At 43.1% G+C, this 21,332-nt stretch overlaps 1 protein-coding gene across 2 annotated transcripts in view; it reads left to right on the top strand.

Annotated features, from left to right (window-relative positions):
- Window positions 1-21,332, top strand: part of MLLT3 (MLLT3 super elongation complex subunit) — a 259,465-nt gene that overhangs the window by 209,725 nt on the left and 28,408 nt on the right. The window contains exons 7-8 of one of the 2 annotated variants that reach the window (XM_088472584.1): window positions 4,109-4,184; window positions 16,716-16,839. In XM_088472584.1, the coding sequence (XP_088328710.1) occupies window positions 4,109-4,184; window positions 16,716-16,839 (200 nt within the window). Of the gene's footprint in view, window positions 1-4,108; window positions 4,185-16,694; window positions 16,840-21,332 lie in introns of both variants that reach the window. The other variant, XM_088472583.1, reaches the window with a different exon arrangement.

Below are 21,332 nucleotides of genomic sequence, written 5' to 3'. Positions count from 1 at the left end.
GATGATGTTCCTGGGGTCAGGGAGTACGTTGTGGCCTTGATGGGGAGAGGTTAGTTCTCTACAGTGCGTGTAGCTACTTGGCATCAATGTCGGAGGGTGCCCGATATGTCACGCCACCTCCGACATACAACGCCACAGCGTGCGCTGAGGTCGGGGGCCAGGACACCACGGTCACACCGCTCGTGAGAGTAATGTGCCGTGTGTCTCCCTTTGCCGACCTGGGACTCACCTCTCTACCCTGAAGGGCACCGCTCCTAGCCCTGCCGGCTCCGGCTTCCACACTTCTGCGGCGCTGTCTTCCTGGGTTGGTCACGTGACTACGACGGTGTTGTACGTTGATGTCTCTTGGAAACAATAGCTGTTGAAGAAAGGTTCCGGATCATCTATGAAGTGCACCTTGGTCTTACGTCCTTGGTGTAGGCAAAAAAGCAGATAACTTTGGAATCTTTAGCGTGTAGTGTACTCCAACGCGTTTCAGCCTCTAGGGCCTTTTTCAAGGAGATGCTGTAGTGATAGAGTTCATGACATCTGAATAAGTAGTCTGATGTTACTGATGTTCATACATCCTGGGCAATTCCCACAATAAAAGAATCCGTTTGTCGGTTTGGTATTATTTATTGTCATTTGTCGTGTAGTGTTGGGGGCTATGTGATTATGTACCAGCTTGGATCTGAGGTCTGGTGCTTTCCTATAAATAATCTTCGGGAAGGGGGGCAGATGATCCGCCAGTGTCTCATCTTCTAGTAGTATAGGCCAATGTTTCTTTATAACCTTTTGTATATCTTTGTATTGTTTAGAGAAATTTGTAATAAAAAGAACTCTATTTTCTAATTGGGTATTATCTTTTTCTTTGTATTGTAGAAGTGTATCTCTCTCTACATTTTCTACCTCTTTGAATGCTTTCCCTAGGGTTTCAATGTCATAATTTTTTTTTCTTCAATAAATTGGGTTGTCAGTTCATTCCCTTGTCTAATAAAATCCTCCTTTTTTGAACAATTTCTCCTCAGCCTGATGTACTGACTCTTTGGTACTGCGCTTAACCAATGAGGATGGTGCCAGCTGCTGGATAAAATAAAGCTGTTGACATCTACTTTCTTTTTGAAAGTTCTAGTTTGTATATTACCATTTTCAATATAGATCTCGAGGTCTAAAAATTCTAAATTGGTTTTACTGTAAGTGGCTGTGAATATTAAGTTGTTATTATTGGTATTCAGTCGTCCTATAAAATCTTTAAGTTGTGACTCATTCCCTCTCCAGACCATTAATATATCGTCTATATATCTTTTCCAGAGCACGAGATTCGCCCCAAGATCCGGATTATTCCAGATATGTTGGTCCTCCCACCAACTCATGTAAAGGTTGGCATAACTTGGGGCGAATCTCGTGACCATAGCGGTACCTGTTTGTTGAAGGTAAAACTGGTTCTCGAACCAGACGTAGTTATGTTCCAAGATAAATTGGATGCATTCTATTGTAAAGTGTCGTTGTGTCTCTAGCATGTCAGGATCCTGTTCTAGGTGATAATTAATACTTGCAGTGCCTTGTTGGTGATCTATTACTGAATAGAGAGATGTTATGTCTGCCGTTACTAGCCATAGGTCTTTGTCCCATGTGATGTCTTTCAGGTAATTAAGTGTAGATGTCGTGTCTCTCAAATATGCCCGTTGTTTTTGTACATACGGTTGTAGTACCAGGTCCAGGTATTCTGATAGTTTGGAGGTTAGGCTTCCTTTACCGGAAATGATTGGTCTTCCTGGGGGTGATTCTGCATTTTTGTGCAATTTGGGCAGGTAATAGAATACCGGTATAATGGGATGTTGCGTCTGTATATATCTGAATTCCTTATCTGTCAAAACCCCCACCTGTAAGCCTTTCTGGAGTTGTATATTGAGTAGATCCTGAAATTTTGTGGTTGGATCTGTCTTTAATTTCTGATACATTGTCTCATCATTGAGTATTCTTTGGGCCTCTTTGAGATAATCCTGTTTGGACAATACTACTACTCCCCCCCCTTATCTGCGGGTTTTATAATGATGTGATGGTTATTCTGCAATTCCTGTATGGCCAATGTTTCCTTTCGTGTCAGATTTAATGCCTTATGTTTGCTTCTTGGTCCTTCTGATTTCTCAATGTCCCTTTCTACCATCCTGATGAATGTTTCAATTTGTGCTCCTTGCATGTGACTGGGGTAAAAATTAGAGGAAGGTTTAAGGGAAGTGTGTTTAAATGTTCCCATTTGTGTCGAGTTTTTAATTTGTGGTGGTAGTGTGGAAGAAAAGAATTTCTTTAGTAACAGTTTCCTTTTGAAACTGTGTAGGTCTAAATAGGTTTGGAATTTATCCAGCTTGTTAACTGGGGCAAATTTTAATCCTTTGTCTAATAGTTTCATTTGTTCTATTGATAGAGTGGTGTTGCTCAGATTAAATATGCCTTTCCCTAATTCTATTGTCTCTTTTTGCATGTTTTCCTTGCTTTTTTCACCTCCTCTACATCCCCTTCTGGTACTTCTAACTTTCTTTTCCCCAGTGTTGGTGATGGTTTTGCTGACATGTTGGCCATTATACCCTGATCTAAAAAAAGGGGACTGGCACATTCTGTCACTGATACTTCTTTTAGTGTAGGTATAAGTGAAGTTGCTTCCTCTCTGGAGGGCGTGTTGGGTGCTTCTAGATGTTCACTCTGTAAGGTGGTTTGTATTTGTGTCCCTGTCAGTGTAACTTGTTTGTCATTTAGTAGACTACTATTGATCCATCCTGTTTCTAGGGATAACCTAGCTAGGTCCTCATAATCTTGTTCGTCTCCAATTTCATAAATAGAAAATGAGATGTTTGAATCAGTTGTGTCTGAATCCTCTAATGGGAGTTCTTTCTCAATATCTTTGAATAAATCAATCTGATGGTCTGTCCTATGTATTTTGGACAAATATTGTTGGCAAGTTAAATTAAGTTTTTTGTAGATGGGACTACCAGGTATGGTTTTGTATGGTTGTTTCGATATTGGTGTTTTATGTTTCTTAGTCTTCCTACTTTGTAAAATCATTTACTTTGTAAAATGTATTTATTGTAAAAATAAAATATGTATATTTTATTAGGGCCATCTAATATTAAAGTAGTGGAAGTATTTTCATTTTTCAAAATTTGTTCTTTGTATTTTACCTCTGTTCAGCAAAACAATGGCAATGTCAGTTTTGCCAAGATGCATTTCATTTTCTCAATAGATCAGTCATTTCCATATGTATTTCTGCTGGGCTTCATGCTCTCACCGCCAGGAAACCAGCTCACCATCAAAAAGACCCCATGTGAAATAACTTGCACTGTTCCCTATTTTACTCTCCGCTTGCCTTGTTGTTATTCTCTTTAGCCATTTGTATATGTCTTTCTTACTGATGCTAGTTGATCTCGTCTAAAATAATAGCAAACCTTAAGCTGGGTGCACACCATGCAATCATGCAACCCAGTGACGATGCATTGCGCCATACACACAGCACGATGCGTTGTACAATGACGCAATGTGTCGTTACATGCTTCAGGTAACAGCACTGCATATTTCATTGCATCATCCCATCTGACATGCAGAACAGCAGATAGAACGATGCGATGAACGACTGTCGTGAACGACATATCGGGCGTAAAGAGACTACGAGGTGTTTGATTATATATTTTCGATCTGCATCGGAACGATATATCGTATAATGTGTATTTCTTAACCAGCTAAGGGGTATATTTACTAAAGGTTGATTTTGATTGATTTAAAAATCAATAAAAAACCATTAACATCGATGTTGTGTTTTTTGGGGCTAAAATACACATTTACTAACACTTAGACAATTTATTAATTTTTTTATTAGCAAATGTGTGATTTAGCCCCAGGAACACAACCTCGATGTTGATCGTTTTTCTTCGATTTTAAATCATTTGAAATCGACCTTTAGTAAAAATACCCCTAAGAGTCCAGCCTGCCAAGCTTGAGAAATTAAAATTTTGAAGTTCTGTTTCGATAGAAAAGAGTTTCTGTGATGATCTAGGGAAAATGCAATATGTCAATCACATTTTTTTTTTTTTGTTTTGAGCGGTATCGGTTTTAATGTATTTGTTTTATTGTTTTACAGTCAGGACAGCCGAGTCCAGCCAGTTCTACATCCAGCTCCAGTTCCAGCTTGGCGCGATCCCATAACCACAGACAAGGTATTAAACTAATAATGAATCTTAACTGTTTTATAATTAATTGCTATTAATAATGTGTATTAATGTATAGACATCTGATTCCTGGTTCATTATTAGCTTTCTCTTATATTGCGCAAGTCCATTTATGCAGTGCCCTATAAAGTAGTGACCCTTATGCAGTGCTACCTGACCATGCTGGGCATCGCTGGCTCCACGCCGTCAGAGTTCCCATTCCCGTTATCGCTGCTGCTGACAGTATCTAACTGGATCCAGCAGGCGCGCAGGCTCCTCACATCGCGGGTGATCTAATCACTGGGAATGCTGACCTCTGAGGCGATCAGAGGCTTCTTTAGCCTCAAGAGCCACGGTTTGGCCACCCCTGATTTAGAATGTAATTTCATGCATTGAGAGAATCAAATGCTTTAAATATACAGTTTAAAAAAAAACATTTTATTAATATTTGTTTCACATAAGTTTGGTTTAGTGACTTAATTGAATATCTCCCCCCTTCCACTTGCCCTTTGTGTTTTAAGCTTGTTTGTTTTTTTTCTAAATTGGAAGTAGTGCTGCTTTGCAGTTACTAATAGATTGTATAGCTACACATATATATAAGTGTCGCAAATCAAAATAATCAGCACAGTCTCCCGGTGCATCATAGTCGCATCGCATGTGACTAAAGGTGGGTACACACCTGACAGATATATCTGCAGATGATAGTCATTCATACACACTGAACGACCACAGGGCCGAAACTAGGATATCTCTTACCCAGTGCAAGGCAGCAATTTTGCGCCCCCTCCCTTCCCGTACCTGGATTTTGTCCTTGCTCCTCCATAAAGCAGTGCACTACTCAGACGTCCCTGATGTAGTGACTACATTATTCCACACACCATAAAAGCCCATTACCCATTATGCCACACACTGTAATGCCCATTACCAAAGTGCCACTTACATATTTGCCCGACACCATTTTATACCCCACAGTAACGCTTCTAATTACTTTAAAATTACCTGCTCGTTGTCAGGGGCTTCATGCTCGTTGCCTTGGGGTTTCATGCTCGTTGCCTTGGGGTTTCATGCTCGTTGTCAGGGGGTTTCATGCTCGTTGTCAGGGGGTTTCATGCTCGTTGTCAGGGGGTTTCATGCTCGTTGCCAGGGGTTACATGCTTGTTGCCAGAGGGTTTATACTCATTGCCAGGGGAGTTTCATGCTCATTGCCAAGGGGGTTTCATGCTCATTGCCAGGGGATTTCACGGGAGAAGATGCAGCTTTCAGCATCTTCTCCCTGCAGCGCCAGTGTTCCCGGTGCCGGGAACGTTGTGTGCATTGCGCTGGCCTAACCGACACTAGAGGTCCAGTAGGACCTCTAGCATCTGTCTCCTCCTAGGCGGTTGCCTTTTTTGGATGGCCGCTTTCAGCAGAGTCCATGTGGACGGCTAGTCTGCATGGAATCTGCTGAAAACGGCCATCCCAAAATGGCCGCCGCCAAGGAGACAGACACTAGAGTGCCAGCAAGGACCTCTAGCATTTGTCTCCTCTTTGGCGGCGGCCATTTTTGGATGGCCATTTTCTGAATCTGCAGCCCCCAAGCCACCTCGAGTCAGCTTTTTTCACCCCCTGCAATCTGGCACCCGGTGCACGTGCACCTCTAGCCCCCCCCTAGTTGCGGCCCTGACGACCATCATCTGCATGCTGCAGCGGGTAGGGGCGTGACCTAATTGCGGAAGGCGTGGCCACGCCCCCTTTGAAAAAAACATTGCGGCGCTGGGGAGGGGGGCGCTGTGTGCTCCTCAGCCTGACACACAGCCAATGGGGGGCGCAATCAGTGTGATCGCTCCCCCCCTTTGGCATAGAAGACTGCTCGGGCTGCTGCTTTAGCAGCCTCGGACATGCTCCCAGTGCAGCCCAGCACACAGCAGTGTGTGCTGGGCTGCTGTGGATAGGGAGCTGTGCCGGATCCGGGTAAGTAGTACCCGCTCGGCTGATCGCCCGTACACACTTGCCGATGGACAGATACAGTCAGGTGCATAAATATTGGGACATTGACAGAATTTTCATATCTTGGCCTCTATTCACTACCACAATGGCTTTGAAATGAAACAAACAAGATGTGCTTTAACTGCAGACTTTCCCATTTTACTAGGGATGAGGAGGCTGAAGATGAATATTTGAAACAAAGGGTCTACATATTATAGCTCCTTTGGATATGAGTAACAATCTTTGAAAGGGATGGGAGGTGCAGGGGTCTTCCAAAATTGGGCAATAGCTGACCTTGTGGCAATAACAATATGACCAATTACATATTTACAGTCTGATTGAAGTTAGGGAAGATAATGATGGAGAGCAATCTCCATCAGTAAAGGAGTCATCCCTGTAACGAGGGAAAGCATATCTAAGATTTCCTTCCACAAATTGTGAATCACAGGACAGGACCAAAAGTATGGAATAAATTGCCAACCTCACCACAATTCATCCAATAAAATTGAGAAATGTCAGACCAAATCTTATGGAGCCAATCTGGGGTAAGGTAAAACTGATGCAGAATTTATCAAACATTTTTGAATGGTTGATGCATCTGGATCGATATATGTTCTGAAAGAAACTACAAAGGAGGGGATGTGGGAGAAGGACCAGGGAACCTACATTGAGTAAATTAAACTAATGTCTCATACACAGATACTTTTGAAAGTCCTGTGCTGGCCCTCCAAACTGAGACTGTAATTGGGCAAATGATTTGAGACCAATGTTCTCAAGTAAGTCTTGAAAGGTAACTATACCTAAATCTAGCCAGTTGGACAGGTATAGGTCCGGAATTGACTTACACTACTCTCAATGCAAGCCAAACAAATGGTAGTACAATATCCCCTGAGACTTTTACCACACTGTCTCAGGAAGACAAAGTAATGTTAGATTTCAGCCTATGTTGAGGGTCCAACCAGAGTAAGGGGATGAGACCAGCATTTCTTAATATCCACCAAGGGTTTAGAAGAGGTGTAATTAAAACAGTCAGAATGTTGGGCTAACAAGCTAGCAATTTCATAAAACTCTTATGGTGCATACACACGATCAGATTTTTCCTTCAGATATGAATGATAACGATTTAAAAATCGTTCAGTCGTTCATATCTGAAGGAAAATCGTTCATATCTGACATGCCTGAACAATGGACGATCAACGATGCGCGTTCCCGTTTGTCAGATAACGATATCTGACATCTGATGGGTTTGCAGTCAGACTTGGACGATTCCATTCATTTTAATGCAGTCAAAAATCGTTCAATCGTTCAGATCGTTCAAAACTTTGGTCAAATCGTTCAAATCGTTTAATCGTTCAATCGTTCATCTGACAAATCTGACAAGTCTGACAAATCTGACCGTGTGTACGCTCCATAACTTTAGAGGCCGCAAGGTCACCTTCAACTTTAGATCTGAACATTCGAACTCTAGAAAATATAGGGCATTTCCCCTTCCACACAAAGGAATACACATAGTAAAATTAGTTTAGGAGTGGACAGGGATGGAATAATGAATTTTCAGAAGAATATAATAATCAAAATCGAAGACGTTCTGTAAGTCTGAGGGTATCTGGATATCAAGATAACTTATAGAAGAATCTTGCCAGGTGTAGAGATAAATAGATCAAAGGGAAATGGGAGATTTCTGGTTAATAGCCAAGGCTTCAGATTTGGAGGTGTTCAGTTTATAGTAAGAGGCTTCAGAAAATTCTGGAGGACTGCATGGATTTCCAACAAATAGACCTTGGTGTTGGTGACAAATACTGTAGAATCACATTGTCAATGAAGAGACAAATTTTATGTTGACTGGACCCAATCAAGATACCCAAGATATGCCGTGAGTTGTATTGCTTTCAGCTAATGGTTCTATGGTCAAGGCAATTTATTAATGGAGAGAGGGGACAGTCCTATCTACTCCTTTTGGAAATGTTGAATTTAATTGATAAAAACCAATTGCTAAAAACACATGCTGAGTGTTTTTTTTATATAAGGCAAGGATCACCTGAACGAATGAACCCGGAAGGATGAACTTGGCAATAATTTAGGGGGCGTGCCGGATCCTTGCCAGGTTTGGGGACTGTGATGATCCTAGCCTCCAGCATTTCATCTGGCAATCCCAAATTTTTGGAGCCATAGTTGTACAGATTAGTAAGAATAAGCACCAGATCCAACTGGAAGGTAATATAAAATCTGTTTGTAAAGACTTCTGGACCTGGTGCTTTATCCTTCTTTTAAAAAATGGTAATATCATTGCGAACCTCATCACTACTCCAGTCAGAAGAGCAGAGGGCTGACGTTTGGGAGACTCAATGAATCCAAAAATGCATGAATAGTTTTATCTGTGGGCTGGGTAATGGAGAGCCCTTGTTTAAGGTTGTACAATTGATCATATTAGGCAGAAAACTGGTTGGCAATATCATGGGGATACAACACACGCCCACCTTGGGCATCCACAATATGTTTAATATGACGAATTGCAATTTTACCTCTAAGTTTACAAAATAAGTTTACTCGCTCTATTACCTAGAGTATAATTTTTTGATTAAGGTGAGCAATGGCGTGTTGAACATGTAAGACAGACTTGTTTCCTGCGCGCTTCCGCTAAGTCAAATTTGTTAGGAGTCTGAAAGGTTATGTTTGTCTTGTGCTTCAAGTCAAGCAATTTGTCATTCTTATGCTATTAAGACTTTAGGATGTAGCAGCAGCCTGTAAGGCTGCCCCTCTCATAACAGCTTTTAGAGCACACCAGTGGTTGCAAACCGTGGTGTCTGCTGGGCCGTTTGTCTGGATGTATGTGTCTAAAGCTTCCTGCATAATGCAAACGCCCTCGTCCTCTGTCAATACATAAGCACGTTACTGCTAAGGTCTAAGAGGGCACTTGTGTAAAAAATGCTCCCAACTCCACACTACATGGACATGGTCAGACCACGTGATGGAGCATATTGAGATGGAAGCAGTGTACTGTAAAGACAATTTATTAATGAGCAATAAATCTATATGGTAGTAGGATTTATGGACATGGGGAAAAAAATTATAATAATCTGTAGCGCCCGGGATGTTTAATGCATCATAAACATCATATTTGGTCAACACCTGCAAGTTGGATGAAGGGATATTGCTGGCTGCGTTGAAGATATATGTTTGAAGTGGTAAAGGATTTATTTAAATCAGGAGCAATATTGAAATCACCCATTACAAACAGACCCCCATATCTGACTTCATAAATACTAGCAAAAGGCTTATGCAGTAAATCCAATAGTATCCTAATGCTTCCAGCAGAAGCTGCATACCTGAGACACTATCTTGGGGAAGAGTAAACAAGGAAAGAGCACAGCTTTTTAAATGCAAGGACATCACCATAGAGACAGTACATACAGTATATTAATCAGGCACTGCAGCATCACACATGCTCTGTACACTTTTTCTAAACTTAATTCTGATAGTCATATGAAGAATCTGGTGGCAATAAAATGCTAAATCTGTGGTTTCACCATCCGTTATACTGCAGCCAATGCCAACTTAACAACATATTTCCCATTTGACACAAAATGTAAGCCCTGAGTAGGTAAAACGAGCTGGCAGTTCTCCATGAATAGAAGAAAGCCATAAATGGTTATCTCAAGCAACTCCAGGATGCTCGCTAATGCCCTAGCAGGGCCGAATCATTTAAGGCTTGTACAGGATCCTGCAGCCCTGTGACAGTCTCATGTGCTTAATCAGCTGGGATATGTCTCCATTAGTTAAGTAATTCCTATCACCTGTGTGCTAGATGCTTCTGTAACGTATAGGCTGACAGCCACATTGCTGGAGTTGGGGAAAGTTTCCAGTCATTCCCATGTTCAGTGTGTACTATGTATAGAAGAGGAAGGTATGATATATGGCATGGCAGTGTAGTTGATGGATAGGAGGATAAAGAGAATGAATCGAATGGTATATTGGAAATTTCAGCTATGATGTACATGATATTACCATGGTTATGTATTGACAGGCATGATTGGTAGGAAAACAACTATCACAGTTTTAGTTGGCAGCACTTTTAGTCTACAGATTCTGCAGATTTTTATCATAATAGAAACAGGTTAGCCATGAACAGACAACCACTTCTAGGAGAATTGAAGGGCCTAATTCCATAGCTTGGGATTAATTGTATCAAGTTCATCTCCTTCCAACCATGTAGTTCTAGCATACATGTCAACCCAGAGCAGTCAGATTGCCTGATGGTAAAGTACATCAAAATTGGGTGTCCAAAATGCCTACTTGTCCAGCTATTCTAACCAAGCTCTCTCACCACAACATATGTGTGAAACTGACTTTAGTATGGTTAGACGAATATATCACTGGCACGTATGCCACGGCTCAGTAGTGATATATATGTATTGGATAGGAATAGTAATAAGTTCTTACTGCAGTATATTTACATGGGCAATCTAGCTCTAATGCTCTGTGAGATTGGATACCACAAGGAAAAAAATGATGGTGAGAAAGGAAAAAATGTTAGTGTCTGAAAAATAATTTCTCCCCTCTAGATGATCAATGTTACCATTTAAAAATAATTAAAATAAAGTAAGCATATTTGTCCAGTTGAAATAACCATCACTATAAAAAAACATTATAAACTTACTATTAAAAAAGACAAGGCATGCTGGCCAAGTTGCAGCATCATGTTGACTGTAATTAATATTCACAATCATAAACAGAAATCCATATGAGACAGCCAAACAAAGAAAATAAAAAATTTTATTAAACTAAATCAAAGTGTATATAGTACAAGAAAAAACATAATCTGTTTACTTGTCATAAACATTTTATGATTATAGAGAAGCAGGGTGGCATAAATGGACTAACAGGCATGGAACAGAAATATGATCTACAATGTGCTGTAGAGTGAGATAAATGGCTTTTCCAATCCAAAGCTAAATAACCGCCATCGGAGCAACCAATGGCCAAGTTACACCATTGTCTGAGGTCAGCCAGAAAAATTCCAGGAATAAAGGCAATGGGACTTGATACACACTACACATAGTTAGTGGATGGGGCCATCCTAAATTTAGACAGAAGAGGGACCTCCAGCACCAGAACTACCAAAAAATAATGCAGAAATGTAGCTCAACATATTTTGTGGCTTCCTCATCTTTCCCAGAGTGGAGCCAACGTGATAGCACAGATAGCCTCATTTCCTTTCCTGCTTGTTCCTGCTTGTTCTTCTCCATCTATGGATTATTCCACATCCTCTACTGCTCTTATAACAAGATCACGTTCCACTCTCAAAGCCATAACAAGTAGCATTTACTTCCACCAGGTAATACCTATTCTGTGCTCCCTACTACGCTTCATTTTTGCACCATAAGCAACCAGCATTACCGCTAAGGGAGACCTATGTATCAAAGCTTCAGAGCCACTAAATCATATAAAAACAGCTTTGCAGTATTAGAGCAATATAGCATAAATTGTTTGCAAAAGCCGTCACCATAGTTCTCTGTGGGGATGGCGAAATGGTGCAATTTAACTATACTAGCTGCAAAAAGCTTAGCAGAAGATGGAGTTAGCAGCTCCAACCTATAGTTGGTCTTCTGTTGCATATCCTTCCCTTTCTTCCCTGAAGTATTTGCGTTTTCTGTATGCTCTGACTGATGAGCACACATGCGCAGTGAACAGGCTGGGACAGAGGGCCTGATTCAGGAATCCGTCGCTCCGGGTCTCGTACCAAATGGGGCGTGCTGTTGATGTTGAGTGACAGCACGCCCCCTTCGGTGGGCGGGCCGGGGGAGTGGCTGCCAAAACGGAGGCCTTCCCATGTGAACGCTTCCATTTGGGGCCGGCCCCACTGACATCACGAGTGGCCCTGATTCAGAGCCGGACGCTCTGACAGAGCGCTCGCTCTGAATCAGGGCCGGCTATAGCGAGCGGCCGGGAAGATGGTCGCGATTGGTCAAGACCATCGCGACCATCGGGCTTGCGACGAGACCCTTGTGGTAGGGTCTCGTTGCCGCAAGCCCAAGAGATTTCGGTTCAAACAGAGCCGAAATCTCTCCCACTGACATCACTGGTGATGTCAGTGGGGCCGCCCCCAAACGGAGGGCAGCCACTCCCCCGGCCCGTCCACCAAAGGGGGCGTGCTGTCACTCAACATCGACAGCACGCCCCCTTTGGAACGAGACCCGGAGCGATGGTTTGCCCGTTGCTATCCGGGTATCGCGCATGCGCACTGTCGTGCGCATGCGCACTGGGCCACCATCGACCCGCTTGCAAGCGGGTCTGAATCAGGCCCAGAATTCAGTAGTATTAGGATGTTGATAGGACCGAATATATCAGTGTACACCCTTTTCTAAGACAGCCTCTTATCGGAGGCACTGCCTGGAATAGGATTTTTAGTAAATTGGTCTGAAGTATCTCATCACAGTAGTAATAAGAGATGATACTTGATGGGCCATTTCTGTGATTCTACACAAGTAGGCCCTGTAAGTAATCTCATGCACATGTATTGTATTGCCTAAAAAAATATTGCTGGAGTAGAAAAGTTATAACTTGGAAATAATATTCTTACAGAAGATCCTAACAGTTCTGCTAACTAAATTACAGGAGATTCATTTATCTCTAGTTTCCAAATATCTTTATATTGTGGTATCAATTTGTATAAAAATAGTGTTCTGTGTTATAAGATTATTATTATTATTATTATTATTATTATTATTATTATTACTATTACAGAGTACTTTAATATGAGTAGTGTCCTGCATTTTGGGGTAAGTTGACTGCACACTTGTTGAACATAATGAGGGCTAAAGGGCAGTAGGAGTGATATGAAAGCACCATAAAACTCACATTAAGACTTCAGAAAAGTGCTCGCTTGACCAGAATTTGACCTTGAACTCAAAGGAGAACGCTAAACTAAATAGATCAAAAACAGGCAAACAAAAGCTGCCGCTGCAGAGAAGCCTGCAATCAAATTGATTTGTTATCATGATTTTTTTTTTTTAGGTTCACCATCAAACTTAACATTAACACAGTGGGTTTTTCCTGCAGTTCACTATCGATTTTTTTATTGATGCAGGGAGCACAGTTACGTTCTATTTATTATATTGTTCCATTCTTTTGTATTATGTTTTTCCGTGTGCACGTTTCTAAACCTATATCACTGAATTAAAGTAATTCTAAGAAAAAATATGTAATGGATTAAAAGACGTGGTCTGTTTTCATGCTTAGATGCCTTCAGAAATTAAATATAAAAAAATATCTAATTTGAACAGGCATTTTGCCTAATTGTCTGATTCAGAGATGTAAACTAACCCGATGGTTAGCGTACATCTCCGATATATAGGGGTGTGCGCATGCGCAGGACCCATTCTGTACATATGCAGAACGGGTCCTGTAATCTCACTCGCCGACTTTCCCCCCAAGCCGCAGCATGATTGCTGCGGCACTTGGGGGACAGTGCGGGGATGGTCACCTTTCCAGGAAATGAAGGGTGTGTCCCCCATTTTCCAGGAGGGACGAAGCCAGGGTCTGTGTCGGTAGAGGCAGATTTCCTGGCCTCGCAAGTGGCCACGAGTTGTTGTGATTTGTTTCAGAACCCCTGGCTCATCCTCATCTGATGATTACTTAGGGACTAAGATGTTTTTAATTAGCTTAATTTGGCCAATAATGACATGTCGTTTTGGGGATGATATTCTGCAATATTCAGAATAATGGGTTAAAAGGTGGGAGGTTGTGATTTGTGAACTTACAGATTTGGAGGGGTACTGTTTGATGAGAATCCTTGATGCAGGTCCTTATATGGAAGTCAGCTGCTACTTGGTTGTTATAAAGTATACTTGTGATATATTTCTATCTATATACTAGCAGGATTTAGTCAGCATCCCTGTGGTGGAATCCTGTTGCTGGAATGCTGACAGCAGTCGGAATCTCGGCTCCTGAATCCCAACCGCTGACATCCCGGCGGTAAGTATTCAGGTTAGGGTAAAGGTTAGGTTTAGGCGCTAGGGGTGGGGGGGTTAGGCTTGGGGAAAGGGGTTAGGGTGAGAGGGTTATGGTTAGGCTGATGGGGGGTTAGAGTTAGGCTGCGGGAAAGGTGGGTTAGGTGGGAGGTCTAGTGTTAGAGTACTTACCTGCATGCGTCGGGATTCTGACTGCCGGGATGCCGCTGTCGGTATTCTGACTGCCAGCATCCCAACCGTGTGATCCTGTACCCACCCCATACCCAGCCATAGCTTACCGATGATTGGCACAAAGGAAGGATGCACTAACTGGTTCCAGTGCACAGCTAGTTGTCATATTTTGCAGTATTCAATATGTGTCATATGGGTTTCCTGGTGTTTTAGCATACCTGGAATAGACAGGATTCGGTGAATAAGGGAGAATAAAAGATTTTGACATAGATCTCTCCAAAATGGAGCTAATGGCCCCTATACAGCTGCAATTAATTGGGACAATTTGGCGTTTTGCAGATGATTGTATCCCCAAAAAAACTGCCATGTATGGGGTTTGCTGATTGCGATCAAAATCGCTAAATCAGGTTGTCCAACATGTTGAAATTCAGCGATCAATCAGGGCTATAGATTGCTAGTGTATGGTAACGATCACCCGATTTGCCGACTGTTGCTGGTAATGATGAGCTTTACAAGATTTGCAGATCTGTTATTTGCTGAAAATGATCTACAAATCTCTGAAAAATATCTGCAATGTATTATCACAGATTGGTGGATGGAGGAATCTTTTTAAATCTCGGGAAAAAATCTGTGAATTCTTTTTGTTGAGTTTGCTGATATATGGGCCCTTAAGTTAGGACATTGCAGGTTGTAAAACCTCTAGCTGGTTAACAGTGAAACAGTGAGCATTGGATTTTTACTTTTTTTTGTACAGTTAATGTTGAGACACTGCATTTTTTTATTTATGTTTTTCTCAACTTTTTGAAAGGTTCTTCACTCTTTGGAAAACTGTTTTTTTCTTAAATATTTTATGATGAGGACTTTGTAGAACAAAAAGTATTTTATGTTCTCTCTACTAAAGTTTCAAATAGTACCTGTCTTCACAACATCACCTAATGTGCAGGGTTTGTACACGTTCAAATTTATTAGGCTGACATGTCCTGAAATGACCAAACAGGCTAGTCAAGCTGCTCTTACATGTAATAGAACAAATATAGATTTATGTAACATGATGCAAATCTGTTTATTCTAAGGTTAGCTTTTATCATTCTGTTTAATCTAGGGATCCTTACAAGCCAAGTGTACCGAAATGTGGAAATTCTGTGTCAAATGACATTCCATAAACTTTACATTATAAAACAATATTACTCACCTGAGGTGCAATGTCTGATGTGCTGCAGACTGTAGGCTTTTTGTCATGTGGGCAGTATGTTGTAGATACAGTATGTTGGCAGCGGGAACAAAGAGAAGGTTACTAGTCTGCAACAGACATGACGTGGATAAGGTTTTACAGTGGATCCAGATAAGTAATAATCTATGATACTGTATAAATTATTTAACTGCTCTCAACTCTGCAACTACACTTTAGTCTGTTTTCTTTTTTTCTTGTTTTTTACCTCAGTTCCCATATTTCGTTAGTGTGGTTTAGTTTCGTAAGACTATTGTATTTTTTTATCTGCTTTACTGTTACATTGGTCAAAATATAATACATTGGGCTATAGTCTATAGAAGCAAACATTTTATTGTTTGAGGTCACAGCATATTTGTACTGTTTGCAACATTTTATTAGACAAGCTTTAGTTAATAAATGTTATTATTTAAAGAGAATGTTGAACAATGTTTCCAGCGCAGTTGATAGATTGATATTTTCCAACATAATGATAATAAGTGTAGATGGTTTTGTAATTAAAATTTAACATTATTATTCGAAATTGACAACTCCGCTAACAGCTAAGCTAAGCCAGCTTCACTCCACAAAGTGGTGGACTTGAGTAATCTGACTTTATCAGCTAATGTATAAAAACATATCTACCAAATAATATGTTCATTTGGTTACAGTTATAGAAATTCTCTCGGCTCTCATAATGTTGGTTAATTTTATTATTATTCTTTATTGGAGCGGTGGCCAATTTTACCTAGTGTACCATCACAAGTAATCCAGAAGGCTGAAAAAAAGTTAGCAGAAGAGATGTAGAAACAATATTTCAGCTTAGTAACTAAAGGTGCCTACACACTAGACGATATTTTGCCCGATTTCGACGCATCGACAAAACGTGTAAAATATGTCCAAATCGTGATTGTCCTCACGATGCTGATGCGTGTACCAACAGGTTGTACATCGCATCTTCAGATCTTGCCTACAGCAGGCAAGATCTGCCAATCTCGTACACAACACACTGGAATTCGTTAAGGACGCACGATAGGTCGTTGGTTAGATTGGACACTTTTTAGCACCATATGTCCTGGAGTTGCGGGGAGAGTTCAAGGGAAATCGCTCACGATATCACATCGTGAACTCATCGTCTAGTGTGTACGCACCTTTAAGCATCATCTTGTCCACAGCAAGTGTCCTCCAAAATGCTAACTTGCCTAGGTTTCTTTATGTCTTGTCCAGGCACCCTGAGGTCCATAATGAAAGACTTGAACTCTGATGAGAATGAGGATGAATCTGATGCAGAGGATAATGACTCTGAGAGTGAGAGGACTATACACATGCATGGAGGGAGTCGGGCTCGCAGGTACCAGAAATATATATGCCATTTGTTTTATATATAGTTATTGTCTTGTCATCATAATCTGTTGATAAGAACATGTTAAGTGTACATTTCAGCTCAACAAAAAGTTCAGTTAAAATTGTGCTACATTTACTTTCACGTGCTGGAAATAGTCAGCTTATTAAGAAGGTAAGTAACTGAGCACGCAAGCCTGGTGAATGAAACTGGTGCTCTCATTTCTTATTCGTAGCATTTTTTACTGTCCGTGAATTGAAAGCTTTATTCTTCTAAATTCCTAAGGTGTTGCCTGAATATATAGATATTTATTTATGTATTAAACGTTATTTATAGAGTATACAGATGTTTTCCGATACATCCCATGTGCTACAAGTCGCGTTAAACAACATGTGAGCGCCATGCGACTCGATAGCGCGGGCGTCTTTTAGTGCAACTTTTTACCTTCTAATGCTTCTCATTCGCAAAGTGATGCAAACAGGATGCACAAGCAGCTTCTGCTGATTAAAATGATATGCAGCATGCCTATATTCTGTGTGCGACTGCGGTTATATTTGCATGCAAAATGCTACGTTACAGCTGTGACACTGAAACATAGCATTTGACATGCAGATACACCCGCAGTTGCAAGCAGAATCTAGGCATGTGCATATCATTTTAATCAGAACATATCTGTATATGTAGGCACTCTATAAGTAACAGCATGGCGCGACTAGAAGGGCTGTTTAATGCGCAAGGAAGAAAGATGCATGTGAACATATGTGTAAGGGGGATATGCTGTCAGAATGTCTACAGTCACACAATGTCAATAGCAGTTCCACATTGGAAATTTGACATTGTCATAATGTCAACATTTCCATTAGAGTTATAGTTAGGGATAGAAATCACTAACAACACATTGTCGACAGTTTATTCATGCTGACATTAAATCAATGTCAACATGTTGAATGTCGACATTACAACCAAGTTGACATAATGAATTTTGACATTGTGAACGTCGACAAAACATACCACACCATTTACAGAGTATTTTCTAACAAACATTTCTCTTTCGTCTGGGCTGGGGGACACTGGACCATGGGGTTGTAGGTGGGAAGTTCTGGATTTGGCACAAAATACTGAAATCTATAACTTCTCCCCTCTGCAACCCCTGACTTCAGTGTAAATTTAGTGCCTTTGGAGAGAGGCACGTTTGGTTCAGGGCTGTGCTGCAGCCTTCCTTAGTTTTAGGGTCTTTTACCTTATTTGTAAATCTTTAATGTTTATTTTTAGGACAGGTACTGTGCGCTGCTTATAGCAGCGCACAGCAGGAGTATAATGGCGGTGAGAGCCGCATCAACAGGGGGGAGGGCACTGAGCGCCAGCCCCGTGCTATTCACTCCGGTCTCTGTGAAGACTGTCTGGGCCCGGGGATAGCGCGCTGCTGCACCGGATAGAGGTGGTCCTGGATGGCGGGCGCCATCTTGCCCGGCTTCTTGTCGGCGGCTCCTGTGGGGAGAGCCCCGACTACAGACCACCCGTGTGCGGGTCAGTCCAAGTGCTTTCCCCACAGAGGGGAGCAGCACTTGAGGGAGAAGCCTTGGGGCTTGCTCAGTATAGCGGGGGAAGGAGCCAGGGCTGCTGGTTCCCCCCACTCTCCAGCGGAAGAATGGAGATTCCAGGAAGCTGTGTGGGCTGTTCCTGTCTTTATAGTGGAACAAGCCTGGCCATCATGGAGGGAGGACAGAGAAATCTCAAGCTCCTTTCCCTCTGCGGGCTGCAGCTAAGTATTTTGCAGTTATTGTTAAATCTTTTCTGTGCCTGTTTGGGAGTTTTTGCAGTATTCATTGCCGTATGTGACATGTATATTTATAAAGTCTTTATCGGTATTTCTGGGCAGCCTGCCGCAGCAGGCTAGTGCAGGAAGAAGGGGGCTCAAATGACGGACAAATCAAAGTCTGCATAGGGCCACAACCCTACTATGGCTATATTTTTTACGTGTGCCCAGTGTCAGGTTAAATTACCTTGTGGACAACTGGATGCAAGGGACTGTCAGCTGGGGCCCACTTGTGCGCAGCCAGGAGGGGGAGCCACTCCGGTTATGGAGGAACCTACGTGGGCTCAGGTTATTAACCGTCCGCTCTCTGACTTGATGTTGCTTCACCAGAGAGAGGAACTAGCTCAAGCAGCGCCAGCCCCTATTTTGCCTTCGCCGCCCGCAGTAGCAGGGGTCGGTCACCAGGGCCCTGATCCGCCTGGGTCCGTACCATGGAGCACTCAGCTGCAGGGTTCAAGAAGGTATCCTCTTTTATGGAACGCTTCTTTGAGGATCCTAAGCTACGAACTGCGCATAAACGTCCTCCTCCATCCAGGGGCCTGTTAGAGGGGTCAGATCCTGAGGGAGAAGAGGAGGAGGAGGGGGAACTCCCAGTAGAGAAGGTTCTGCCCGAAGAGGAAGGTTCAGAGTCCGCGTCAAGTCAGGGCGTGGAGGACCTTATTATTGCGGTACAACAGTCTTTTGACTGCCTGGACCTTGACGCCTCTGCAGCGACGGAGCGGCCGTTCAAGCGGAGGCGTAAGACAGTCCTTTGTTTTCCGGCTTCACAGGATCTCTCAGATCTCGTTGAAGAAGCCTGGAAGACCCCGGATAAGAAGTATGCTACTCCTCGTAAGTTTGCAGCCCTTTATCCTTTTCCACAGGAGCAAGTCGCTAAGTGGGAGCTGCCTCCGAGAGTGGATGCGGCCGTGGCTCATATATCCAAGCACATGGCTCTGCCGGTCCAACGGATGGCCTCCTTTAAGGTTACGCTGGATAAAAAATTAGAAGGATGCCTTAGGAGTTTTTTTATGGGCTCCGGGGTTGTTATTCGCCCATTGTTGGCATCCGCATTGGTCTCTTGAGCCATGGAGAAGTGGACTGACAAGTTAGTGGCAGGCCTTTCCGGTGACTCATCCAGAGAGGAGTTGCTGGAACTGGCGGAACAGATTCGTGCAGCAGCAGACTATGTGTGTGAGGGTGCACAAGATGGAGCGCAGGTTTCCTCTAGATTCTCAGCTACGGCAGTCGCGGTGCGCAGAGCACTCTGGCTCCGCGCCTGGGAGGCGGATGCCGAATCTAAACGCTCTTTAGAATCTCTCCCTTTTGGCAGAGGCATCCTGTTCAGCTCCGAGCTTGATATTATCATATCCCAGGCGACAGGTGGAAAGAGCACTTTCCTGCCTGTGGTGCCCCAGAAGCAAAAGGGCTCACGATTCCGGGTCTTCTGCTCTTCATTTCGAGAGGGGGGACCAGGTAGAGTTCAAAACGGCCCGAGGGCACCATTTCCCCAGCAGGGGTTCTGCACCACGGGGTAGATTCTACAGTACATTCATGCGCTTGGGTGCTAAGGCACCCGAGAAGCCAGGTACCTGACAGGATCTCAGCTCATCCGATCTCGGAGAAGGTGGGGGCCGTTTCCTCCTGTTCTGAGACCGGTGGGTAGCTTCAGGAGCGGATGCCTGGGTAAGGGATGTTGTCTCCCGAAGTTATGCGGTCGACCTAAGGGGGCCACCGCCGCAACGTTTCTTCGCCACGGCATTGCCCAGGGAGCCGGAGCAGAGACTGGCCTTGAACCAGGCTATCCGTTCCCTCTGTATTGAGGGGGTTATAGCTCCAGTTCCACAGTCTCAACAGGAATAGGGTTTTTACTCCAACCTGCATTGAATCGCTCCAATCGGTGATCCAGGGATTGTCGGCAAACGAATTTCTGGCTTCTCTCGACATCAGAGACCCATATCTCCACATACCGATTTGGGCGGGGCATCATTCTCTACTCAGGTTCACAGCTGGGAGAGCTCATTACCAGTTCCAGGCTCTGCCTTTCGGACTGGCTACAGCTCCGTGGGTCTTCACAAAGATCAGGGCAGCGATGGCGAGTCTGCTGCATTCCGAGGGGATAACGATCGTGCCCTACTTGGACGATTTGTTAGTGAAGGCAAATTCGGCTGCCCAATTACAGCTCCACCTGGATCACACGGTTCAGGTGTTACAGTATCACGGTTGGATACTGAATCTCGAGAAGCCACCTCACGCCATGCCAACGTCTGATGTTTCTTGGGGTGATCTTCGATACGGCATTATAAAGCGTTTTCTTGCCCGAGCCCAAAGCCCGGGCCCTTCAGGACTTAGTCAGGAAAGTGCTGTCTGCCCCTCGGCCATCCGTCTGGCTAGGCATGAAGTTACTGGGTACGATGGTCTCTACCTTCGAGACCATCCAGTACGACCGCTTCCATTCACGGATTCTCCAGTGGAAGATTCTCCGGAATTGGACGGGCCGCTCGAACGACCTCTCTTCTCAGTTGCTGTTTCTGTCAGACAGCATTCGCCAGTCACTTTGCTGATTACCGATCACCTTCTCCAGGGTTGGTCCCTGGTTACTCCCAACTGGATCATTGTCACCACAGACGCAAGTCTCAGCGTTTGGGGAGTGGTGACTGAGAACCTCTGTCTCCAGGGGACTTGGTCGTCATCGGAGATAGGTTTT

This window comes from Taudactylus pleione, unplaced genomic scaffold, assembly GCF_031769625.1.
Source record: "Taudactylus pleione unplaced genomic scaffold, aTauple2 ptg000127l, whole genome shotgun sequence".
NCBI classification, from domain to species: domain Eukaryota; kingdom Metazoa; phylum Chordata; class Amphibia; order Anura; family Myobatrachidae; genus Taudactylus; species Taudactylus pleione.
Note: the sequence above shows the minus strand (reverse complement) of the source record. Positions and strands in the feature narration are given on the sequence as shown.